We start from the raw sequence: 26,824 nt of genomic DNA on the forward strand, positions 1-26,824 counted from the left end.
TATTTAACTTTGATTTGTTTTAATATAGTTTACCATGCTTTTTCCCTGTGTGTATTGAAATACTTTATTTGAATTATTATGTTTTAAGGCTTTATGTAATTTTTTGCCTTTCTTTTTAGTGTGTACAGTGGGTGGATGAAGCAAAACTAAACCAAATGAGGCGAGAAGGCATTCGCTATGCTAGAATTCAGCTTTGCGACAATGATATCTACTTCATCCCTAGAAATGTCATTCATCAGTTCAAAACAGTGTCAGCAGTATGCAGCTTAGCCTGGCATATAAGGCTTAAACAATACCACCCTGTTGTGGAAACCACTCAAAACACAGAGAGCAATTCCAACATGGATTGTGGTTTAGAAGTTGACTCCCAGTGTGTGAGAATAAAAACTGAATCTGAGGAAAGATGCACAGAGATGCAACTTTTGACAACTGCTTCATCGTCTTTTCCACCTCCATCAGAACTTCATCTACAGGATCTGAAGACTCAGCCTATTCCAGTTTTCAAGGTGGAGAGCAGACTGGACTCTGACCAGCAACACAGTCTGCAGGCACATCCAAGCACTCCTGTGTGATATGTACATATTCAAACACATTTTTTAACTTTTTTAAATTTTGATGTGAAGTTATAGTTTTATAACTGGCTTAAGTTAAGTTTTATTGGAGAAATCTTGCCTATAATTCTATAAAGAGAAATGACATTCCACAAATGTCAAGCATATCTTTTTTACACAGATTATGCAAAGCTAAGAGTTGTATCTTATCCCGTTAGTACAGTATGTAATAGTGGGTCTGCTGCTACTTTCTGTTTTAAGGTGTGAAGTTACAATTCAATCTCTTCTTCAAATCAAAACAAGAATTCTCTGGAATAGCAGGTTCTTACTTGGTAAAATAGTTACTTCCCTTGATTTTATCTTTCCTTGTCTCTTGCCATATTTGCTTTATGTGGTATAAAGCAGATTTATGGTTTAGTACTTGTGTCTTCATGGCACCTTGTTAGTTTCCACAGTAAAATTGTATTGGTTGCAGGAAAAAGGCTCCTGCATCAGGTACAGGGACAAGTGAGTTGTTTAATTCTAGCCACAAAGAAGACATGGTCTCTAAAGAAAATTCTCTGGCTCTCTGGTGTTTAGCAAAAGAGGAAGCACAGCACTTTCTGATCCAGGCCGTCTTTTTGTGTCTGTTATTTAAAACCCAGTGGATATTTCAATTTAACAAATCTCTAAAGATGACAAACAAAATCTAAAGATTGGTTATTCATTATCCATGGATCATTAATCTTTTCTAGGATATATGCTAAGTATACAGGCTCTTTTGAGCAAAAGAGATAATGTTGACCTGTTCTGCTTCCTAGTATCTTCATATCAAAGTTAGAGAATCCCACCAGTCTTACTGATGAGGGCTGCCATAGCTGAGCATCAAACTTAGGAGAAACTATTCTTGTGACTTGGCATCTACTTTTGAAACACTTTACAATTTTATCTGGCTAATACCTTGGTTTCTTCATTGTTATTCCATGTTGCTATTTTCTAATAACAGGCATTAGACTTCCATTGTAGAGTTTCAGGTAGGCTGAAAACTTAGTGTTTGGATATTTACTTTGTTTTCCTTTTTTCAACCAGGCCTCCTTCATCCAAGTAGTGTGGTCTCTCTTATTTTGGAATGTTCATGTGCTATGCATTATACTTTCTCTTAGTTAACAACTCAGTAGGCCTTTTGTTTACTAAAGGAAGAGTACTTTCCACACCTAAGACCAGATTCTTGTATCTACCTGGTTACAGTGCAATTTGATTTTTTTTCCTGGATGATGAGATTTGAAATATTTGCATTAACATAGGCAAAAGAAAAAGATGCTGCTTCATTATGTCTATCACCATGGAAGCTTAGCTGCATCTTTGAAAATATCAAATATGAATTTTCTCTAAAATATTCTGGAATAGGTTAAATCTTATATAAATATTACTTTGTGCAATATTGTTGTGTAGTTAAATGCATATTAGCAAAGTATAGAGGTCACTGTGTAAACCGATAGAAAAGTAACCATCAGCAACTACTACAGTGATTAGTTAGAATCTGTATTATTCCTTATATATATGTATATGTATGTATTCTCTGTTACAAAGGATGAAGACAAATAAATAGGGAAACACTTCAATGTAAACCATTTATGAATTGGAAGTGATGTTGCTTTTAGTTATCTTTGTAAATAAGGTAATTAGAATGGTATGAAAGGTAATGTGATTATTACAGGGATGTTTTTAAATCCTGTGTATAAATTCTAGGGTAAATTCTAGTTTATCAAACTAGTTTTTAAGGGACCTTTGAGGGTATTTTTGTTGTTGTTGTTGTTATTTTGTGGAGAAAAGGGGTATATCACAAAATGAATGGGTTTCGGTTACTTCTTATTTTTATTTTTTCTGTCCAGAAGAATTTCATAGAGCTTTACCAGGCTGTGCAAAGAAAAATTCTTCTCAGGCAACATTTGCTTTAAAAAATAATCATGAAGATAAAAAGTTGTTAACGCAAAAAGTTTTATTTTGTTTTTCTTGTCTTCCAAGATCCGATTTCCCCATCTCCCACTTGCCATCCAGCAGATGCCATCCTGTCATCTAAGCTGGTCATTACTAATAAACAAGGAGACTGTCTCCTGACAGCCAGCACTGTGTAATCACTCAGGAACCAGCGGATCTGCAAAGACCTACAATCAAACGCAAATCTCCATTTTCCTTTTACAAAACATTCTACCCTCACTTCCAGTATAAACATATTAAAAGAATATAAAAATGTTGAAAATCATGTACTAATGAAGTCATTGTATATTAGATTGCAATAGAATGGAAAGAAACATTTAGCTAGTAATGTATCTGGAAACCCTGAATGTCCTATGTGAGTATTAGATTTTGATAGCATGCTTTAAAGACTGATGAATATTAAAGCAGAAGCTTTGAGTTTCTTGCTGCTTTCAAAACTGTGTCCTAGTTGAGTGATACAAATGATCGCAACTTTTCTAAATCATTAAACTATTTGGTTGGTGGAGTGAGGCATGAAACAGTCTGGCATCCTCGGATTTGTAAAGTATCGATGGCAGTGACGTTGTAACTGAAATTGAAGCTGATCTTCCTTTCTGGTATGTTATCTGTTGTGCCAGCCCTTGAGATTACTTGCAGAATGTGGCTATAAGTTTTAGTACTTTGTGGATCAGAGGGATATTTTAAAAATATGCTAATCAAAAGGACCTAATAAATTAATATTCCTAACAGCAAATAGAATGATTTTAAGGTAACCATTATAAAGGATAAAAGTCTTCCCCTGTCCCAGAGGTCATTCTATAATTGTCAAGATAGGATGGGAGTTAGGGTTACGATTCTGAGAGATGTCCCAAATTCATAAAGCAATAATAATAACCTGTATATTGGTTCCCTCTTCCAAAGTTTAACTCTTGAAAAATGAATTCTTAGGCTTAATTGTACTTTGCTTATTCAGTACTTACAAGTTTTACTGGTAAATTATTTTTACTCTAAGACTTTTGGAAAGTGCCCTGTACCCTCAGAAACAGTTGGACTATCAGTTCACAAATATTATAAGCTCTTGTATGGGGAAAAGAGCTTATTTTAAATCATTTGTTAAACTTTAGGAAACGATGTATCAGTCTTAACAGGCATAAAGGTCTCACCTAATGACTTGAGAAACTTTTGCTTAGTGCTTTTTTTCCCTGTATAAATATTGTCTAGAAGGAAAGTTAATATAGGAACAAGACTTCAAAATCCACGAAAACATGTTCCTAGTGAATATATCCTTTATCATTAATATTAGCCCATTATATTTTCATCTGTATTTGCCTTTTAAATTTATTTGCATCTATTAAGGATAATTAGGATTACTGAGTTTGTGTTTTTCTAATAAACCTGTTTCATCCTTTCAGTAGCACACGCCAGAGGTTCACATTTGTGCTAAGTTTCATGTTTTCAAGACAGTCTGTAGTTGTATTTACTGGTCATGCAAGTAGAGGAGATACACAGCACCAGTGTTTTTCTTAAGTGCATAAAGGACTTATCCTCATCCTGGAAGTCTGTTGCTTTAAAAGCAAGTATCCATAAATATGGCCTTCCATTTTAAAAATCTTCATAAATTTTTTAGGATCCACTTGTGCATGTAGTTGAGACCACTGTCTCTTAAAATATAGCACTTTTCAATTCTCTCTAAAGAAATACTTATGTACTACTATCACACGTTGTAAATTTTCATGTAATAGTGTTTTCTGTGACTAAACTTCATTTTGATTGGCAGCTAAGACTTTTTCCTGTGGCTTTAATTTATCTAAGAGGTCTTTGCATATAGATGAAATGTTTAATTTGCCTGGCGGACTATTTGCGTTTGTGTGGCCTTAGTTTGTTTATTGACATTAACAAGTGTTTTAAAAGGTTTCTAATGAATAGTCTTAAATCTAAATTTGTGTGAATAATAATTCTTTTAACACAGTGCTTTTTTGTAGCTGTCTGAGTGTGTTAAATTGTTAAGCTATTTCTTTGTAAAGTAGGACAATGGAATGCATAGGTTTTTTTTCCTGTAAAGTATTTTTTTAATAAACAAAGTCTGATTTGTCCTTTACTGATGTTTCAAAATGAATAGCACATGGGAATTCTCATTGCCTGCACTGTTTGTAGACTTCTAGTCTTCTCCACACATAGACAGACAGACAGACAGACAGACAGACAGACAGACACACACACACACACACACACACACACACACACCCATACCCATCTACTCAACTTCTTTGTGCCATTTTATTTTTAAGCTTTTGAAGAAAACCTTGGACTTTCCCAAAGAAAAGGTCAGAGATACCCAGATTGAGGTACTACTTTTGGAGAAAAATGAAGCTTTTTATTTGTGATAGTTGTCCTTATTGCTGCTTAAAATTGGTTATGTGTACTTAGAGCAGCTTAGGCTTGTGAAAATGTATGGCATAATAATGAAGATGATGTTTCTTTTTCAAATGTGGATGGAGTACAGGATACAAGAGAATGGGCTCTTTTCCTCATTAAGTTTTAGGTGAACTCTGTAGTTGAAGTGCCTGTCCTGACAGCATTGAGGTCTTAGAAGGCATCTCAAGGTATTTCATTAGTTCTCACAGGTAAGAGGGAGGTAATTATCTCCACAACACAGGTGAGAAAACAGACTTGTTAAATCAATTTCCTAAAATGGCAGTTCATTACTGGGAGCTGGGGCCTGAATGCTTTTTTTGGGTTCAAAGCTCTGCCTCACACAGCAGCATCCTAATAAAACTGAAAAATTCTAACAGGGTTCCTGGAAAATAATTTGCGACTGTACCACTAATTCTATTCCTGAAAGTACTATCCACGGCCCAGAAAAGAGGTTTTCTTTTGTGTGCTAGGCAATGAAATCAAGTGCTTTTATTACTAGTGTTAATTTAGGTCTTAAAGTAATTTTTTTGGTTATTTACCAAAATTGGTTGTTGCCATGAGTTACACTGTTCAGCAGCACTGAAGGGGTTGTTAAGTCTTAACAGCTTTTCCGTTTAACTCTTAACAGTTAAGGGGTAAAAGCAGTGGGGACCATTGCCAATATATGGGTGAAGTAATTTTTAAAAACTATTCCTATGGGTGTTACATTTTGGTCGTTTTACAGTATGGATAACTTTCATTTGACGCGGCTTTAATGGCTTATAAAAATGCCTATAAACTGGAGACTGCATAAGTGATAACTATTATCCATTTTTAGCCTTACATCAACTAAATGCTTAGTGCCTAGGGCAAGAAAGGACTTAGCTTTAAGTAAGTTGAAGATAGTGACCCCTGGAAACAAGCCACTGAGGTGCACACAGTTTATAGAGAAAAGAACAGCTCAGAAACCCCGTGGTGGGTATACATTTATATATTTACGTTAGAGTGCAGTTGTCCTTTCTCCGGACTTCTCTTTGAATCACTAAAAACAGCCATCTTCTCTGATTTGGGGAAAGTCCCAGTGCGGTCGGAGTCCTGTGCATCCCCTTAGTGCTGTGTGGGCAGCAGCAAGCCTTTGTCCCAGAGCTGCTGAGAGCCGAGGGAGGAACCGCTAGGCCACAGCCCGCCTGTCCGCGTTCTAGGCCGCGCAAATTCAACATTTGTCCAGCTAACAACGGAGAACTCGTGCGGAAGGCTCGTGCCCCGCAGTGGTTTGTGAGTTCGTCCACCCAAAGGAGACAAAGATACGAAGTAAACACCACGCTAAATGCTACAGACCCGCACAGGAACCTCTGGAAGAGCAGGACCAGCCTCCTGGGGATTGACGGGTACTGGGAGGGTCGTTTCTGAGGTGACTTTCCGTTAAGCGTCGATGGTCACACGCGGGGCGGCTGTCGGCTTCTGCCTCCAGGCAGCCAGAGCGGCGGGAAGGCGGCCGGGGGCGGAGCCGGAAGGCGGAAGCGGTTGATCGCATTAGGAGCTTGTGGAGCCGCGGCCCGTCCCTCACGGAGGACGCGCGCCGCTGCTCCGGCCCCGGGGCCCTCTGCTGGCTTCCAGCCGGGCACCCAGCCCTTGTGGGTGTCGAGGTGGCTGGCGAAGGCACCCTTCCAGCTTCCTTCTGCTCATTTCCCAATTGGCTCCTGGCTTCTCCCATGGCCTGTTTTGTGGCCGCCTAGGTCGAGCGTCTGTGGCTGTAGGCTGCTCTCAGGCCGCAGGGCGGCGGGCTGCCTCCGGGGCTGGGCTGGCCGCCGCGGTCTCCATGGTAACGGCCCCGCCGGCTGCCGGGCCTCTGGGGGAAGATGCGGCCTGCCGGGCCCGCCGCCTCGCCCCCGGCCTCTCGGTCCGGCGGGGGTCACTGAGGAGCGGGGGCCCGGCCGGCAGCGGGCACCAGGTGAGCCTGCCGCGGGGAGGCGGAGGGCGCGGGAGGCCAGCTCGGGTACTTGCTGTCCCCGCATCCTCACTTGTACTGGATGGTGCAGAGGCTTCTCGTTGGCTGCTGCGCCCATTCCCCCCCCCTGCCCCCACTTCTTCCTGGCGAACACCCCGAGAAAGAGCAGCTCATGGAAGAGGCTGAGAAGCAGATTTTAAGCTATACCCCAAACGGGACAATGACCTGAAACAACTGGACTTATCGAGATATTTCCTTCGTTTTCAGTGAGATCCCACTCTGACTGGAAACACAGATGGCCTCAAATGAGAGAGATGCTATATCATGGTATCAAAAGAAGGTAACAACAGTAGTTTTTATTTGCAAACCGTAAGTCCTGTAGGAAACTCCCTTAAAGAATATTGTTAACTTTCCATAAGTTTGGTAATATCACATGTCCTTATATAATATCTCAACATAACTGTGAAAAATGATATGCAAAGTCATTTTAAGCCCAGTTTTAGGTTCCAGGAAGTGAGCTGGAAGTCACCTTTCTCTAGACAGCATACACGAACTATTACAATGCTTTGCTTTGCAAATTATCAGTCTTTTCTTTCTTTTTTCTTTTTCTTTCTTTCTTTCTTTCTTTCTTTCTTTCTTTCTTTCTTTCTTTCTTTTTTTTTTTTATAAAAACAAGAATGAAATCCTTATCTTCATGGCTCAGATTGCTACTGTCGTCTGATTGAGCTGTTCCTTACCTCTTATTCCTCTCTGATATTCCTATTGATGTTTTCTTTAGCGAGTGGAATTTTAGGTGATCTTTAGTGTAAATTTGGGGTGTTGCTTTTTTTACTTTTTAGATTCAGTCTTTTTTTTTTGGAATTTTGGAAACATCCCTGAGGAGTATGAACTATATGTAAGAAACCCACTTTTCAGATACCATATTTAATATATTCATGGCTTTGTGAGGTTTGACTTAGATACAAAGATTGCCTTTGCATCATTTAAATAGCCTGCTCCTTATTTCAGATTGGAGCATATGATCAGCAGATATGGGAAAAGTCAATCGAACAGACTCAGATTAAGGTAAATTGATTTCTTTGATTCTAGCTTTGTTACTGCTTTAAAGAGAAGAGAGGATCATACTTCTTTATATGTATTTATCCACCAAGCATTCATTCTTTTCCCCTTCGAGTTTTATAAGAAAGCCAGCAGTGCATGGGTAATGATAGAGGACAGTTGGTATGCGGCCTCAGCAGCAAATGTCACAGGGAAATGGGAACGTGGCTTCTTATTTCTGGTCAGTTTTTACCATATGACAGTTCAGATTTAGTATTGCCAGACCTTTATTGGAGAGAGGCTGAAAATGCACACATTTAACAGAGAAATATCCACATTTTTAAGGGGGTAGCAATCTTTTTCTTCTCTTCCTCTTTTTCTTCTCTGTCTTCTTTGTCTTCTTCCTCTTAATCATTGCCATTATGCAAGCCAATTAAAATTTATATTTGGTCTACACCTAGCCTTTGGCATATATATATATATATATATATATATATATATATATTACATATGTATATAAAATTCCTGGTTTAGAGGCAAGTCAAGTTCTTCGGGTTACCTAAGGGTGAGGTACATCATCCTTAGGACTGAGCACCGTCTTCAGTTTCTTCATGCTAACCAAATAACTGAGGACTGCTGTGTAATTTGGATTGCCAGTTGGCTAATTTGTGCTAGTAGAGGGAGGGTTAAGTTTTAGTTAGCATCACTGGTATCTGTGCAAATTAGTCATTGAGTGGGTGCTAAGCTGCCTTAAGGAAAAGCCCAAAGAAAAGAATGCAAGTCTAGATTTAGAATCTCTTCCTTGGAAATCGTTTCTGAATGCGAGTACATTCTTGGGTTAGGACTCTTTTGAAAAGATTTGGTGCAAACTTTTACCAACAGCTTTAAGACACGGGTAAGTATAACCTAACGTGTTTTACTTCTCTAAGTCACACTGATCCGACTAGACCTCCAAATGTCTTTGATGGGATAGATTTAACCATTTCTCAGGGTGCATTTCTTCATAAGCCAGTCACATAAAAGATTGTTTGAGCTAAATAGGGTACAACTAACTTCACAATTTCCTACAGTTCTCCCTTTCGTTGAGGATAGGGTTCAGATGCATAACCCCTCTAAATTTCATTTTGTAACTGTCTTGTCTATTCTGTGAGCTGTTAAGCCGTATCAGTAGTGTAATAGAAATGGCTGGACTGGGAAATTAGATATTGTTTTGTGATCTCTAGCCTTGTGATCACTAAAGACCCATGTTTTCTCTTGGTTTTTGTTTCCTAGTCTTTAAAAGGATTTTCCTTCCTGCTTCAGAATAAGAAACCTCCCATTGTGGTTTAGATTTTCTCACCTCTTATTTCCATGCCTCTTAACACATGCTTTTCAGTGCACCCTGTCAGAGTTCCTTGGTAACTGCCTGTATGCTTCGGGCTCAAGGGCAGGGATTCTTATCTGAACCTGTTGTTGCTCCACAGAGCTAGCCCCTCCATTGTTCTCTGTTAGGGTCATTACCCAACAGCTCCTTAGAGATTGTTTATTTAGTGGCAGTGTCACAGCCACTGTGTCACAGCTAGAGTAGCAAATATTAAAAATGTTGGGAAACTGCAGGGCAGGTCTCTAGCACAGGAATAGTGGGCCAACGTAAACAGATTCCATGTGCTTTTTGACGTGTATGTGTTTGTCTTTTAGAGAAAGCACAGAAAGTTAGATAGGTGGGATTTGGGAAGAGTTGGGGGAGAGGAAAGAATATGGTAAAGAAAAAACAAACCTTAATTTTTTTTTTTTTTTTTTAAGAATCTCCTGAAAAAAAAAAAAAAGATAGTTCCTGCCTTCCTGTTCAGGATAGTGAGAGAAAACTAAGATTTTTTTTCAAAAAGATATTTAGTTTGATTAAATAAACAAATACAAATAAAAAGAGCAAATGAAATGTTAAAAAAAATTTAAAGTATATTTATAAAAGTATAGTTTAAGATGTTTAAAGGGTACTGGAGAGGTAAAGAACTTCTAGCTGCTCTTCCAGAGGACTGGATTCTGTTCTTAGCACCTTATGTGGTAGTGCACAACCATCTGTAACTCCAGTTCCAGGGGATCTGACAACCTCTTTTGACCTCTGTGGGCATGGAAGTATTCATAGGGTACAGGTACATACCTGCAGACAAAACACCTATAACATAAGATAATCTAATCTGACACTCTCTTTTGACACATAAAATAATCTAAAATTTAAAACAACTTTAAAAATGATACATTAATCTTGGATGGAAAAAAATGTTAAGAACTCTTTGGTAAACTCTTACTGAACTGTAGTTGCCTGCAACTACGGTTACCAGGTTCTCCTGAGACCAAGCCTGGGAATTAACGGGAATGGAGGGCGAGAGAAACGTGGGGCCAAGACAAAGTATTCTGATCAAGGCCTGAAGTTTAATATTTTGCTTTCACATATAAAGGGGAAGCTCCCCCCCCTCCCCCCCAGTCTCTTCTTGGTTTAGCCCAGGGGCTGGGCAAGGAGATAGTCCTGAAGGTGTCAAGGCTAGCTCAGCAGGCAGTCCATTCTTCTTAGCTCAGGTAGCAGGCTCCAAGGCTGGTAATGCAATGCATCTCAGGTCTTACTATTGCTTGGTCTATTGTGGTAAATGACTTGCAGGCCTATTCAAGCCTGGTGGAAGGGCACACTGAACTGCTGTGTTTAAGACATTTTGTTAGATGTTGAACACATGGGGAAAAGTATTAACAGAAGTGTAAGACTTATTTAAAGAGCAAGCAAGCATCCCAGTATGATTTGCAGTGGAAGTGTATGTGAGTAATGATGTGAGATGAGGTGTAGCTGTGTCGCAGGAGTGGTGCAGGCTAGTATCCACTGCATGGCAATCTTCCTGCCCAGCCTCCCAAGTGCTAGGATTACCTTGACATCAAAACTAGTTAGATGTGAGAAAACAAATTGTGACTATAGGAGTGAAAATTCTTAACAAAGTATTAATGCCATCATTTTAGCAGCAAACAGAATGGTTTATCTACTGTGGTTTAATATTGTTTATGTAGGAGTGTACCTTTTACTTTTATGTGGGTTTTTAGACAGTGTCTCACTATAATCCTGGCTAGCCTGGAACTCAATAATTTGACCAGCCTGGCCTCACATTTGCAGTAATCCTCCTGCCTTTGCCCCCTAGTTTCTGGATTAAAAGTATACAATACTACACTCCCATACAATACTGATTTTAACATTTGAAATAAACTAATGTGTCTAATGGAATAAAGAATCAAACCATATGATCTCAATAGACAACAGTAAAAACACTTGACAAAATTCTATGCATTTGTAAAATTTATAATGATGAAATAAGAGTTGAAAGTAGGTTCCTCAACATATTAAAGGCTGGAAAAAAGCCTACAGCAAATGTCACCCTTAATGGATAAAAACTACTCTTTCCATAGTCAGGAAAAAAAGCAAGAATACCCAATTTTCATACTTTTATGTAGTCATGGATCCTAGCCTGTGCTATAAGGCAAGCAAAAGAATGAAAAGACATCAAGATAGGAAAGAAATGAAAATTGTCTTTATTGATATTAACCTAATCATATAGTTAGAAAATTCCATGAAACCTATACAAACTTACTAACCAGTAAGTTTAGTAAGGTCTTTGGATATAAGGTCAGTATACAAGAATCACTTGAGTTTCTAAGTATTAGCTTTGGCAGTCTTCAAGCAAAATTAAGAAAATATCCCAGCATTTGAGAGGCAAAGGCAGGAGGACTGCCAAGAGTTCAAGGCCAGCTTGTGTTGTAGACAGTAAGATCCTATATCAGATTAACCAAAGAAGTGGACTGGAGAGAGAAGTCAGCAGTTAAGTGTGCTCCAAGAAGACTTGGAGTTAGGATTCTTACTACTCCTGTGACAAATCCAGCAAACCATGCCTGTAACTCTAGCTTTGGAGATCCCACGCTCTCTTTTGACTTGCAGGTTTACACACGAGCACAACATATACTCACACACATACAGATTAAAAAAATTCTCATCAGTATAATATAAAAGATAAAAAAATTCTTAGGCATGAGTTTTGTATAGAAAATGTAATGCTTGCATGCTAAAACAATACACTGTTTCTCTGAAATATTAGAAAGGGTCCAGATAAATTGAGCAACATATCTCATTCATGATCCAGAAGATTCATTATTGTTAAAATACAAGTTTTCTCCCTGTATATTTAATAAAATGCCTTCAGGATTCCAGCCATCCTTTTTTGGTAGGAACTAATAAGTTAGCTCTGAAATTTAAATGGCTTGCAATGAATGTGGAATTTTAAAAATAAACTTTAAAAAGTCAAATTTGAAAGGCTTATATAATTTGATCTTAAAATTTAGTATGAATCTATAGTAAACAAAATAGGGAAATAATATTGTATTGGCGTGATTGATAAATTGATGGACCAGAAAAGAGAAATGTAGAGATAAATTCTTATCTCTTTGTTTAATTAAAAATATTTTTAGATTTATTTATTTATTTGCTTGCTTATTTATATGTGTGGGTGTTTTGCCCACTTGTATGTATGTACACTACATGTGTGCCTGATGCCCATGAAGGCCAGAAGAAAGCACTGGCTCCATTGGAGCTGGAGTTACAGATGGTTGTGAACCACTATGTAATTTTTGTCTTTTGAGACAAGAGTCTTATTAGGTAACCCAGAAAGGCCTCTTTAGGTAGTTTCAGTTGCCTTTGAATTCATAACCCTCCTGCCTCAGCCTTGACAGTGATGATGGGACAGGTGTAAGCTAACTATGCTCTGTTATAAATTGATTGTTAACAAAGATGCTCATCATCCTAGTTTTTTTCTATTGTGATAAAAACATTGATCAAAAGCAGCATGCGGAGGAGAAGGTTTATTTGGCTTATACTTTGGGATCATCACTGAGGGAAGTCAGGCAGGAACACAGGCAGGAGCTGTGAAGAACACTGCTTTCTGCTCACTGGCTTGCTCACATGCTCATTGTGTACAGCTAGCTTTCTTATAAAGCTTCAGGCCCACCTGCCTAGGAATGGCACAACCTACAGTGGACTGGACTCTCCATATAAGTCATCAGGTAAGACAGGGCTACAGATCACGGGCCAATTTCAGGTGAGACTTCCTCAGATGACTCTAGGCACCAGAGGTGTTAAGTTGACAACGGAAGCTAACTAGGATAGTGTTAGCTTTTTCAGTATATGGTGTCAAAACAGTTGTGTATAATATATTTAAAATGATCTTTTATTCTTACTTTACATAATATAAAAGATGGATTATAGATTTTAGTATAAGAAATTAAACTACAGATTTTTAGGAGGAAATGTAGGAAATATTGTCACTTTTAAATGAGCAAAGGCTTTTTATAAACACATATGAAAGAAAAAAATATAATGATGCATGCCTGAAATTCCAGCACTCAGGAGCTCAAGGCAGGAAGATTGTAAGTTCAAGGTCAGTTTGGGCTACATAGAAAGGCCTTGCATAGCATCAGCAGTCCCTAAATAGAGTTAAGGAGCTGACTCAGGTGATCAAGGTGCTTTGCTGACAAGGCTGGCAATCTGAATTCAATCCCTGCCATACACAAGGTGGGGAAGAAAGAAATAGTTCTTGCAGGTTGTCTTCCTTATTCTGTAGTCTGGCAGTGGCACCTCAGTATACATAGTATAGTAATAAAGAAAAATGATTCATTGGATTTTACAAAAATTAAAAGATTTCACCCAAACATATCATTTAATGAAAGAAAGGATGCAGTCACATATACCTGTTTAAGTCCCAGTTACTTGGGAGGCTTAGGCAAGAGAATGGCTTATGCCTAGGACTTAGAGACCAGTGTGGACAGCACAGTAAGACCCCATCTCAACAGATATGAGGGAAGGGGCAAAGCTACATTTTTGGAAGTAATGAAAATATTTTCAAATCATTTAGACAAAGAACTAAGAAAAAACCCAACAGAAATAATGGTTAAAGTCTCAAGCAGACATTTTATCAGAGACTAGAAAAATCTATTGGGCACATGAAAAGATGCTTTGCATTAGTCATCAGGGAAGTATATATTAAAATCACAATAAGATCCATAGTACACCCTAATAGAATAGCTAAATTAAAAAGACCAACTCTGCTAAGCAAAGATATAGAGAACTGAGAATTCAGAAACTATTGATTGGCATGGAAAACTGAAAGTTGTTTGATGGTCTCTAAACAGTTAAATGTATGCTTCTCACATGATTTTGTGTTTTTAGGTACCTACAAGACAAATGAAAACAAGCAGCTCTGTTCACATTTACCCCAAAACAGTGAATGCTTAAACCAGTGTCTTCTGTCTGTACAATGGAATCATTAACAGATACAGTATACCTCTATAATATGCCTAGTGAAAGGACTTACACAAGGAAAACAGTTTTACATGATTCTGCTGATAGGAAATTTCTAGAAATGTACAAAGAAAATAAATCAGTAGTTGCTTTCTGTTGTCTCTTAGGAACAGGAATTTCTACAGACAGGATGTTGTTGAGTCTCCTTCACAGGGTTTCATGTGTTGAAGTTTAATTTGAATTGTGAAATATTAGTAAAGTGGAAAGGTGATCCTATTGTGTTTGTTACAGGTGGGGCCTTTGGGAGCTTTGTTAGGATCAGATAAAATCAGGTGGAGTGGCCATGTTTGCTCCTAGTGACTTTGTAAGAACACGGAAAACCCTGTTTGCATAACACATGACCCTGCTTTCTTTCCATGTGATGCTGTGTGCTACTTTGAGGTTATCAACAAGAAGGCTGTCTCTAGATGTGGGCTTACTCCTTCCAACTACAAATTAGCCCCCTCCCTTTTTTTTACAAAGCTCCCAGACTTTACATTATATTAATGAAAATTAGACTAAATATACAGGCTAAAAAGGAAGCTTTTGGGGACATAGCTTTGGCTATGTCCTAAGTATTGAGTATAATCATGATTGTATAACTATGAATTTACTAAAACCATGGAAAAGTATATGTAGGAAAACAAATTTTCCTCCAATGTTTTAAGTGAGGGATTATATTAAATATATCTGATGCTATTTTAGTGATAAAGATCAATTTAGTCTTTCAAAATAAGACTAAACCAATAATATTTCCTGTTACTACTATTTAATATGCTGTTTCCTAAGATGAACAAAACAGTTTTATATTCTCTATGTGTTGAAATTCTTTTCTAGCTAACTTAGAACAAAAATACTATTGGAAAGTGACATAACTTTATCTCTAGGAAAAAAAAGACTAGTGAAGTTCAGAGGCTAATTCAGCTGTTTGTTGTGTTTTATGCTTAGTGCTGAAGGGTGTGAATGAACCTCCTCGTTAAAGTGCATGCACTAAGCTCTGTTCAGTATTGTCCTGAAACTTGCACAGATACAGCAGTAAGAGAAAGGGCTCAGCTCTGAGGTATGAGAACAGCAGAGGAGGCTACATTAGATGAGAGCTTTCAGTACAGTTCTGAAAGTAGATGGGAAGTGAAGAAAAGAAACACTCGAGTGATACAGGGAAAGCCATTAAAAAGCCAGTAAAAGCTCTTTGTTCAGTCTTTGAAAGACTTCAAGTCAGTGTGCTAGTGTTACAGAGGACAGAAGTCAGGACTCTGCGAGCATATGCATGGTGTCAATAGACACACCCTCAGACCTTCCGTATTTCACATAACTACTGTTTTCCTCTCACAGAAGACAGAATCGGAGCTTGTTCTTTGGTAGTCTGAAAGTTTGTGCTCTGTACCAAAACCACATGTGAACTGAGTGATGCTCTAGTACTGAGGATTAAATGAGCTTGCTGGCCAGGATGTCCTCTCTAAAGAGGAGGGTGGAATTTCTGTAGAAACTAATCACAAGAGTGAGATGGTTGCTGGCCCCTCTACAGTGCAGGGTACTGTTCAGAAAGCTGTTTTCTAGTGCACTGACTTGAATTTACCGTGTTAGTGTAAATCTATAGATCTTTTTAAAGATGGGTGGTGCATGCTTATTATCCCTTGAGAGGGAAGCTGAGGTAGAAAGATTTCAATTTTGAAGCCAGTATAGTCTATATATCAAGGCCTTGACCCTAACTGACTAAACAAACAGTGGAAGAACCATTAATTAGTATATTTAAGTAATGAGACACTATAAAAGTGGACCTGGATTAAGTTTAAGAGATATATAATTATATATAATGCCAATTATAGGTCATATATTTTTGAGAAATTCTCCGTGTATACAGGGTTTCTTTTCCCAAAATAGTAACCATATGAACTAATAATGTGTGCTAATTCATTCCACAATGAATGCAATAACTCTTGACAGACCTATTACAAACTGAAAATACTGTCAGTGGTTATTGTACCTAACCTGAGCATCAAGCTTAGCAACAGTGGCCATAGCAGGGTGCAGGCTGTTTACCCTTGTGATGTTATGGTGGCTGGGAGCTGTTACTCCTCATTGTCACAGGACAGCACTGTACTGCATGTTCTTGGCCTGTGAAGAGAACAGAATTCAAATTTGAAGTACAACTTCTGTGGAGTTTAATGTCTTCTCACTGTTTTAAGGATGACAATACTTAAATTGAACAGTCTTATATCTTCACACATATATCCTTCAAAACATGTTTACTGTCCTTGTTGAGGACATCATCTGTTATATATTCATTGTCCCATTTTAAAAATGCAACCCTTGTAAAAATAATTTGTAAATATAAAGCTTCATCTACCAACTTTAGAAAGTCTTTGAAGATAGTCTTTGATCAAAAGGTAAAAAAGATGTTATAGATGAAAATGTGAGGATGGGGTTGTGTGTTGATTGGTGATAGAGCACTTGTTCACAAACATAAAAGAGCAAGACAAAATTACTCAAAATACATTTAGTTAAAAAAGTTGCTATCACATCTCTAAATATGAGAGAACATGGGAAAAGAAACTCAAGAAGTGGTGCGGCAAGGTGGCTTATCACCTTCAGGCTCATGTCACCTAGCCTGAAGTCCCGACTTTGATCCCCAGGCTTTATTTTCTTTGAAAACCTTTTTCTGACTTCTTTTCCCCACTTTTAAATGTGAGTTAAGTTAGATGCGTGTTACACAAGTCCTCATCGTGCTGTATTGTGAGTTGCTTAGATGTGTGTTACACAAGTCCTCATTGTGCTGTATTAAGTGTGAGTTGCTTTAGATGTATGTTACACAAGTCCTTATCGTGCTGTATTTGACATGCCGTTGCTTTTGTCATTGACCATGTGCCTGCCCTCTTTATTATTTTTTCATCTCTCTATTACCATTTCTGATAAAGCAACAAAAAATGGAATGGTTTATTTTGCTCATGGGCTCTTGACTCCATTTCTGGGCTCCTTGTAAGGTCCTATATCATGGAAACAGGAGCATGTGTAGGAGAGGGCCCACCTTGTGGATAGGAAGCAGAGAGAATGAGGAACTTGGGAGCAGGTATAACCTTCAGTGGCACATCACCAGAGACTGACTGACTACATTGCGACCTTACCTCCTAAAGTTTCCACCCTCCTACAACCCTCACAAATATCACCACTAGCAGGTGAAAAAAATGTTAAGTTCATGGGGAAGGGAGCATTTCAGGTTTAAACCATAGCGCAGTGTGCTAAGAAGTTGCTTTCCCCTTTGTCCCAGACTTTATTGTAGGTTTATTCTTTTAGTGGCAATAAAATGAAAATTCAGCACATTGGGAAATAGACAGGAGAAATTACAGAGCTTCACTTGTTTCTTTTATTCACTGTTACATATATAGTCTATCCATGTGGTGGCAGTTTGTCCAGTGTTTTGTTCCTTCCTTTAGGTGTTATGTCAGGTTTTGTACCAACTGTAGTAACCTGCCCAGGGTTTTTGTAACGTGCTTTCAAACTAGTGACATGGCATCACAGTTTTGTTAGGGCTTACTGTGGGAGGGGACTCTGCAGAGGTGTAGGCTGCTACACAGGAAGTGAATGCAGAAGTGTCTCACTTCCTTCAGTCTTCACCTACTAGGATAGAGGTTGTGTGTAACCAATGAGGAAATCACATACAGTTTCAAGGTCAAGCCATACTGTTTCATCTCTAACAAAACTTCCTCCTTTTGCTGTGTGATGTATTTGGTTCCATGTACACAGGATATGTAATGATTAGGACTGAGGCTAACTTGGTTTGGATCGCTGGGCTTTGGTTTCTTTAGCTGTGTGGGCATGTTGTGTCCCTGTGTGTGCATCAGGAATTCCCAGCAGGAATTTAGGTGTCTTGCTCTCATTCTCTGACTTATCATCTAGAGAGAATGTCTCTTGTATTGGAACCTTGTTATATAGACCTTGGCTATTGAGCTCTGGGAGTCTGCCTCTCTCCTAATGCTGGGGTTATAGGCACCTGTAGCCATTCTTAGCTTTTTATGTGGGACCTGGAAATTCAAACTCAGGCCATCTTGCTGGCAGAGCAAACATGCTTAACCTTTCACACGTTAACTTTGATGGTTGAGCATGAAATTAAAATTCATCTTTCTTATCTTTCAAATTTTATTTTGTGTATGAGTATTGTGGTATGAATAAAAATGGCCCCAATAGGCCCATAGAGAATGCCACTTTTAGGAGGTGTGGCCTTGTTGGAGTAGGAGTGGCCTTGTTGGAGGAAGTGTGCCTCATTCATTTCCTGTTGCCTTCAGATGAAGATGTAGAACTCTCAATTCCTTTTCCAGTGCTATATCTGCCTGCATACCACCATGATAACAACAGACTAAACCTCTGAAACTGTAAGCTAGCCCCAATTAAATGTTTTTCTTTATAAGAGTTGTGGTCATGGTGTCTCTTAGCAGTAGAACCATAACTAAGACAAGTGTTATGCCTGAATATATGTCTATAAATGACATGCATGCAGTGCCTGTCCTTGGAGACCACAAGAGTATGTTGGATTCCATGGAACTGGAGTAATGGATGGTTGTTAGCTGCCACATATGTACTGGGAACTAAATCCTGGTTGCCTGAAAGAGCAGCAAGTACTATTAACCTCTGAGCCATTTCTCCAAGACCTGTCATCTCTCCCTCACCCCACAATTCTAATATATGACACATGTGGTATACATGTATTTGTGTGAGTGTGGGCACTGTGTACCACAGCATGTTTGTGGACAACTTTAAATATCAGCTCTTGCTTTTCACTTTGTTTGAAACAGGATCTCTTGTTAGCCATGTGTGTACCTGGCACCTGGTCTGTAAGCTGGGGATTCCCTTGCTTCTGCCTCCTACCTCACCATAGGAGTGCTGGGGTTATAAAGGTGCGTTACAGGTCTGTCTTTTCATGGGTTCTAAGGATGAGAATCAGGTCCTCCCACTTGAGTGCCAAATGTTTTATTCACTGAACCATCATTCTACCTAAAATTTATCTCTTAAAAAATTAATAGCAATAAGTGTTTGACAAACCAATATACATATAATATGGTAAGGTTATTGTAATTTTCAGAATCTCAGTTTTCTAAAAACCTGACAAAACAGGAAATGCCACCTCTTTGAAGTAACGTTGAACCATTTGATACTTGAGGATGCAACAAAGACTTTAGAATTCTTACATTGCTCTTAGATAAGTGTATTATAGAAGACCAAGTCCCAGAAAAGGTTTTTTTTTTTCTCTGAAAAGATGTTCATGGCTAAATTACATAAAGTGGATGCATAATGATATTTTATTAAATGGATGCATCATAATATTAAGAAACAGGACTAAAGAGGAACCTCTTAGATGATATATTCCAGGATTTGAATCTTGGGGAATTCTGAGTGGACAGCTAGCTTACCTACAGGTTTCCTGAGAGTCTGAGACTTTGGAGGCACCTGGTTTTATCCAAGACAGAGATGAACTCTGGGCCTGAAAATAGAAATTGGGTGGAGTTTGTATGCAGAAAGGTTAGACCTCTATCCCCTAGTACCCTAAAAGACAACAGGCCCTTGAGTTGGAAACTTGGGATATTACATTGGATAAAATGTATTGTAGAGGCTCCAGGGGAAGTGAAAGTTCACTACAAAGCAAGATAATAAAGCTCTTTAGCTTAATCTGCAAACTCCCACCCAGAGTTCTCCAGCCTGTAACTCTCAAGCAAGGAGAATTTTGGAGGATTCCTTGAAGCTCTAGAAAAACCACTGTTGGGTATTGACACTTGATTCTTGTAATGCAGGTGCCCAGGCTTAATTATCCTATTATGAAGCCCTAAGTTTTTAAGCTATACTCTGGTAAATTAAAAACCGATGACACTGTGCACACAGAGAAGGTAATTACAGTGCATGGATTGAGTTTCCTGAAGGAACGGGACTCTGTAGAGAGTGCTCAGATTAGGAGACAGGGCAGCAGCAGTACCTCTGGTGCACCTCACAGGCTTGGCCATCACCACATCACAAGAAATAAGTTTTACTTTTACTCTTAAAAGAACTGTGTTTTCTTGGCTCATTTCTGTTTTTGTTTTGTTTTATCATAGGGTTTCAAAAACAAACCAAAAAAAATGGGCCATATAAAACCAGACTTGATTGATGTTGACTTAATCAGAGGTGAGTGGGGAGACTGATTTTTTTTTTTAATATACATATCATGTATTCTTATTTTCTTTCTTACCTCTCTCAACAAACTAGAGTCACCCAAGAAAAGGAAACCTCAACTGAGGAACTACTCTCAATCAAATTGGCTTGTGGGCATGCCTTTGGGGTATTTTCTGATTAGTGATTGATGTGTGAATGCCAAGTTCACTTGAGAGATGCTACCCCTGGGCAGGTGATCCTTGTATAAGAAAGCAGGCTGAGGAAACCATGGGATCAAGACAGTAAGCAGTGTACTTATTTCCTGCATGGTCTCAGCTTCTGTTCCTGCCTCCAGCTTCCTTCCCTGAGTTCCTGTTTTAGCTTTCTTCAGTATAAGGTGAACTGAACTCTTCCACCCCCAAGTTGCTGTTGGTTAGTGCTTGTCAGAGCAACAGAAACCAAATTGGTATTCTTCCACCTCCTTTCCTCCCTTCTTTTCTTCCTTCTTCCCTCAACTCTCCTCTTGATTGTTCTATTGTTCCTTTTCCCCACGCCCCACCTCCCAGACCCCAGACCCCTATTTTTAAAGCTTCAAGCTCAATCTTTGCACCTCAGCTTCCCAAGTACTGGGATTGCAGATTAGTTCACTTCACCTAGTTTGTTACTATGTTATTTCACTCTAGTACCATAGAATAGTTTTAGATGTCGTCTATATATTGTGGCATAGTTATTTTCAGAAGTAACATTTCTCCATCATCATTAAAGTTTTTGCACTTTCTTCCTTTGCTTTAATGCGTCGTGGTCATGTAGACATAGCATGGTCTTAGTAGAGATGAAAGGAAGATGAACTTGGAGACTACTGATTGTCATTAAGAAGAATGTATTGTTTGCCATTCAGTGATCCTGATTGGTTTTGAGCATCTGTCCTTGTGCCTGAGGTGAGATCATCTCAGAAGTCTTGCCAGCATCTTAGCTGACCAGGTCATGTGCTGATTTTTATCCCTCTCCCATTTCTAATGTGAGGTGACAAGTGGCCATCTGTACAATGCATATACATGCTTCTTACACATTTTCAATAAATGTTTACTTTTTGTTTATTGACTGCTTAAAGGCTCAACATTTGCCAAGGCCAAGCCTGAGATTCCATGGACATCGCTCACTCGGAAGGGGCTTGTTCGAGTGGTGTTTTTCCCATTGTTCAGCAGTTGGTGGATTCAGGTTACCTCTCTCAGAATCTTTGTTTGGTTGCTGCTACTTTACCTCATGCAAGGTAAATCAAGAATGGAATAAACTATGATGATTGCTTTTTTTTTTCTGTATATAATAGAGGCTTACAGTACCCTCACCATTTCATTTGGGTCTTTAAAGTAGGGCTTTAAACCTTTTCCAGCTGGGCAGTGGTGGCGCACACCTTTTATCCCAGCACTTGGGAGGCAGAGGCAGACAGATTTCTAAGTTCAAGGCCAGCCTGGTCTACAGAGTGAGGACAGCCAGGATTACACAGAGAAACCCTGTCTCGAAAAACAAAACAAAACAAAACAAAAAAACAAACAAAAATAAACCTTTTCCACTTGCAATTCTTTTTTTCTTAAGAAAATTTTTATGCTCCTTAGATGTCTTAGGGTTGCTGTTGCTATGGTGAAATACCGTAAAGCAAGTTGGGGGAGGAAAGGGTTTATTTGGCTTACACTTGCACATTGTAGTCAATCACTGAAGTATAGAAATCAAATATTTACTGATAATAAGTCAAAAAGAAGGGATGATTCCCATCGCCCACCTGGCAGCTCACCATTCTTACATCTGTGGGCAGCAGGATACATGCAGCAAATATGTGCACCCAAAACACTCATACAAAATAAAAAAACCTAAAAAACTTTTTTAGCTGGGCATGGTGGCCCCCACCTTTAATCTCATCATGCGGGAGGAAGAGGCAGGTGGTTCTCTCTGAGTTCATGGCCAGACAAAGCAAGTTCCCAGCCAGTTATAATTATATGGTGAAACTCTGTCTTCAAAACAAAAAACAAAACCAAATAAATGCAACAAACAAAAAACAAGGAAAAGAAAATAAAGTCAGAAATAAATTTGTTTTAGAATAGTTTTTTGGTGGGTGTGTATATATGTATATAATTTTTCCATGTATTATAAATGAAAGCCAGTTGAATACTAATGAGATAATTGAGCACATTTAGTTTTATGTAATGAAATCTTGAGCATACACACACCTATTAATTTATTAATTTAAATTATTTATATAAATTTATTTGAGAATTTTGTACACATATATTGTTAAGTTTGATTATATCCCTCCTTTTCTCCAACTCCCCATGGATCCTCTCCAATGTTTACCTCACCCAACTTTGTGTCTTCCTCTTTTTGTTCTTAAAACCCACTGAGTCCAGTCATTGCTGCCTTTATTGCCTGGTTCTGGGGCCACCCACTGGAGCACTGGCAAACTCAGTTTTGGTTTAACCACCATCACCACATCCCCTCTCCTATCCCTTCCTTAAACCCCCTCCCCTACTGCACAGAAGCTTGACTCCCCCACTCTCATCACATGTATTCTATTACCTCCTCCCGTCAAGACCTCTTCCTTCTCCCCTCCAGACTTAGGAAGGAATTGTTAAATCTGTGGGTGATTACGATTAAGAAGTAAAAAGAGTGTGGTGATAGGGATGAGAAAAAGAGGATAGGGGAATAAGAGGGAAATTATGAGGTGTGGCCAAAAAACCAGCATGTTGAAGAAAGTCTTAGAGTAAACTGAGTGGAGAAACACAAACAATAGGCCTGAAACCTAATTAAGCAATAAGCAAACCAAAGCAAAACCAGCATGAGACATTGTCTGCCAGAATAGAGGTTAAATAACAGTGTAAGAAATTAAAAGAGTGCCTGAATACAATTCCATTTTGTATATGTACGTGCTTGCTTTCTAGAGTCTATATATATCATTTCTATGTTCACAAATCAGCAGGGATGTAGTTCAGGAATACTCTGCTGTTATCATGTTGGGGCTTTGGTTCTCTTTGAAATTCAGCCATCATCAGCATTAGCTGAAGATTTATCCAACAAGGATCTTGGTTCATTGGGTTAGTGCTAACTTTTTCTCTACTAGCAACTGTTTATATAAGATGAGAGTTATTAAAATTTAGAAGAGCTATAGAATAGTAATTTTGATACCACCCTATTTTTTATTTTTATTTATTGAAAATCATTATATATTGTATTGTATATAATGAAAAGAAGCAATACTGTGTTGTAGTTGAGTCAAAGCTTCAGTAGTTGCTTTCCAGATACTCTCTGGCCTTGGGAAATAATTTTTATTTGAGTTGAACAGTAGTTCAAAACTGTCTTCTCTGGAGGCTGGACAGATGATTCAGAACTTAAGAGCATTTGCTGTTCTTTCAGAGGACCTGGGTTTGTTTCCAGCACTCAGTGTTGGGCAGCTCATAACTACCTATAACTCTGGATTCAGGGATCTGACACTGTTCATGGCACACACACACAGACTTTTTTACTCATAACTTAAAATGAATCTTAAAATACCCAAAACTGTCTGCTGTATGTGGCATTTGGTTGTCCTGTGATGGAAGTCCTCCAGGGATGTCTGGAGTTTCATGCTACCAGTTTGCAAAATATTCCTCCAGTGGGTTATTTTTCACTTACCCAGCAGTCTAATGTTGTAGGGAATTATTTACCTTTATTAGTTCTTTTGAAAAGGACAGCATGTGGAAGGAAGCATGTGCAGTTATTAGAGTGTGCTTTTCCGGAGTGCTCTACTGCTTTGCCTTTTCAATCCTCTGCAGTCACAGCGATCGTCTTATATCTCCTGATGCCTATTGTGAGCGTGAGTGAAGTGCTTGGACCGTTGTGCCTTATGCTGCTCATGGGAACCGTCCACTGTCAGATCGTGTCGACGCAGATAACAAGGCCATCAGGAAACAATGGAAATCGGAGAAGAAGGTAAGGTGAGACCTTGACTGGAGTGCTGTGCTTTCTTTTTTGCTGCATATTTGACTAAGTGACAGTCATTTCACTTTCTCCTGATGCTAAGAATGTCTAAGTGCTTAGTTTCATGTGACCTTTTTTACTCAGCATAGTATGTTTAAAAGGAAAATTACTACTGTTCCTTAGCATACTATTTTCAATAACGATTTTGAAAAGCATTCTCTGGCTGGGGTGTATAGGTCAGTGTTGGGCACCTGCCTCTTATGAGCATGTACAAGACCCTGGCTAGGTTCAATCTTCACCGTCCCCTGAAAAGAGAGAGAAGAGCAAAGAAAGTGGAAGGGAATGGGAGATAGTGTGGTGATATGTACCTTTAATCCCAACCTTGCAAGACAGAGGCAGGTAGATCTCCATGTTTTCAAGGCCAACATGGTCTATATAGAGTTCCTGGACAGCCAGACTGTACATTAAGAGACCTTGTCTCACCATAAAACAATACATCAAAACAACAAAAAACTTCAAGCTGCCGCCGCCGCCGCCGCCGCCGCCGCCACTGCCACCGCAGCCGCCGCCATCACCACCATCAAAACTGTAATATTTGTGAAAATTCACAATGGATAAAGTATCCTAGCCCATGGAAAGCTAGGACAGGAGGATTGTCTCAGCTTCAGACCAGTCTCATCTATGTAATGAGTTCCAGGCCAACATGACTTACAACAACCACAAGCCACACTCAAGTAGAAGTACATAATTGATTTCTTTGACTTGCTTAGATATTAATTCTGTTAAGTTTCTGTTGATTGTGTGGTATATGTGGTGTTTGGAGTATTGAAGTTTTCTTAGAAGGTTCAGTATTTATTTTCCAAAAGTGGTTTTCTCTTTCCTCAGACTATTTCTAGATTTGTTTACCTTGGCAACTGATAAATAAGACATTGACATTTTGGTTAGTGAAGTTTAACACATTTGTTTTTCAATGTTATTTTCAGAACATTGCTTTTAAATTGAAATTACTTATAAATTTAATATTTTCTAAGGAAACTGAACATTGTACTGTGTCTCATTGTGATTTATAGGCAGTATCTGTAACAGTCAGGTCAATCATTTAACCAAGTAGAATGTCAATGCTGTTACTGGTTGTTTCCTGATTAAATGTACTATAGGGATGGACAGCCAAGTACATGTGGAGAATGTGGTGTATGTAAGGTGCCTGGAGAGGCTCATGGCCACATGCTGAAACTCTTTTCTAGTCTTGTTCTGGACAGCAGTGCCATTTTTTCAGTGGCTGAATAAAATAGTAACAAAGGACTTATGATCTTGAATCTGTTTTGTCCTTAAATCAGAAATGTCCTATAGTCGTTTGTCCTTGGTGTATGAAGGTAACTATGTTTGATTTCAGGGACTAGTTTGTTAGTATAATTTTCTCAAGAGACACTATGGGCATCTTCTGAATAATCTATAATTATTGAAATATTTTTTTTGTAGAAAATTACGAAAAACTGTAAATGGTGATGGGAGCCGAGACAATGGAAATAACTCCCCTGATAAAGTCAGAGCAGTAGAGACTCTGGAGTCTGCACCCAGTGTTGGTGGTTTTTGGGGGACTCTCTTTGGCAACAGGTAGGAGTCTTATACTGGACTTTTTACTTGATTTTATATTCCTATTAGGATTTGCAGGGTCTGTAACATAATTGGGCCATAAATGTAATCGGTGTGTGCTTAGTATTATAGCTCTGTGATTTTTAAGGGTTCTAGGAGGACTTGTGTACTGAAAATACTGTCTCTAATATCTTTCATGTTATTTGTAAAACCTTGTAATTTATTCTCAACATGTATTGCATTTGATCTTAATGGCTTTTAAGGCCACAATTGCACAAAGCCCTCTGAAACGTTACTGGCCTTAGCTAACATTTTGAGAGAAAGGAGAATTTAAAAATGGGGGCTCTTAAAGCTGATGCTCATGAGGAATGAGATGTGGCAAGAGCCTGGTATTGGTGGGCCATAGGATAGACAAACAGATGGATTAAAGACAAACTACAAGTCATTTGTGATTATGCAGGTCATGAGAGGCACTTTTGTTTCCTGTATTACGAGTGGTGAATTAAAAAATAAAGCTCTTATTTGAAGGTGAAGTATGTTAATATGTTGTTCTAAAGATGCAGTTATTCCCCTTGGTGAAGTGTTTGAGTTATGCTGGATATCATGTGGTCCATGTCCTAGGTGATTATCCTCATCAGACAGGGAGTAGTAGGAAAAAACTCATTCTGGATTATTGCTTCTGGAATGTAGCTTAGCAGATGTTTACATAGCTTAGCAGATGGAATGCGTTCTGGGGTAAAGTAGTCTGGGCTTTGAAGTGTAGTTAGTATTTAGGATGGTGGATAGAAGAAAGCAGGCACTATGAAGTTTGTTGATCGACAGTATGCGATAGGAGTGGGGATTACACTGGAGAGGTAAAAGCAGAGAGGGTATTATCTTTAGGAATGAGTGAATATTCTTTTCTTGAATACTCTTCCTAAGTTTGAGACCTGAATAATACAACTTTTG

The 26,824-nt window shown here is 38.7% G+C and overlaps 2 protein-coding genes across 8 annotated transcripts in view; both read left to right on the plus strand.

Moving 5' to 3' along the window:
- Rsbn1 (round spermatid basic protein 1) overlaps positions 1 to 4,605 on the plus strand; it is a 50,198-nt gene extending 45,593 nt beyond the window's left edge. Inside the window, exons 7-8 of one of the 2 annotated variants that reach the window (XM_034500218.2) lie at positions 120 to 575; positions 2,556 to 4,605. In XM_034500218.2, coding sequence (XP_034356109.1) covers positions 120 to 572 — 453 coding nt within the window. In that variant the 3' untranslated portion in view covers positions 573 to 575; positions 2,556 to 4,605. Of the gene's footprint in view, positions 1 to 119 lie in introns of both variants that reach the window. The other variant, XM_034500216.2, reaches the window with a different exon arrangement.
- A 1,720-nt stretch (positions 4,606 to 6,325) lies between these two features.
- The window catches only part of Phtf1 (putative homeodomain transcription factor 1), a 36,318-nt gene continuing 15,819 nt past the window's right edge, over positions 6,326 to 26,824 (plus strand). The window contains exons 1-8 of one of the 6 annotated variants that reach the window (XM_076933052.1): positions 6,431 to 6,852; positions 7,117 to 7,189; positions 7,858 to 7,914; positions 19,012 to 19,113; positions 20,302 to 20,371; positions 21,450 to 21,608; positions 24,139 to 24,295; positions 25,763 to 25,897. In XM_076933052.1, coding sequence (XP_076789167.1) covers positions 7,145 to 7,189; positions 7,858 to 7,914; positions 19,012 to 19,113; positions 20,302 to 20,371; positions 21,450 to 21,608; positions 24,139 to 24,295; positions 25,763 to 25,897 — 725 coding nt within the window. In that variant the 5' untranslated portion in view covers positions 6,431 to 6,852; positions 7,117 to 7,144. Of the gene's footprint in view, positions 6,853 to 7,116; positions 7,190 to 7,857; positions 7,915 to 19,011; positions 19,114 to 20,301; positions 20,372 to 21,449; positions 21,609 to 24,138; positions 24,296 to 25,762; positions 25,898 to 26,824 lie in introns of those variants that run through there. The other 5 variants (XM_076933050.1, XM_034499903.2, XM_076933051.1 and 2 more) reach the window with 5 other exon arrangements.

Source organism: Arvicanthis niloticus, chromosome 4 (assembly GCF_011762505.2).
Source record: "Arvicanthis niloticus isolate mArvNil1 chromosome 4, mArvNil1.pat.X, whole genome shotgun sequence".
NCBI classification, from domain to species: domain Eukaryota; kingdom Metazoa; phylum Chordata; class Mammalia; order Rodentia; family Muridae; genus Arvicanthis; species Arvicanthis niloticus.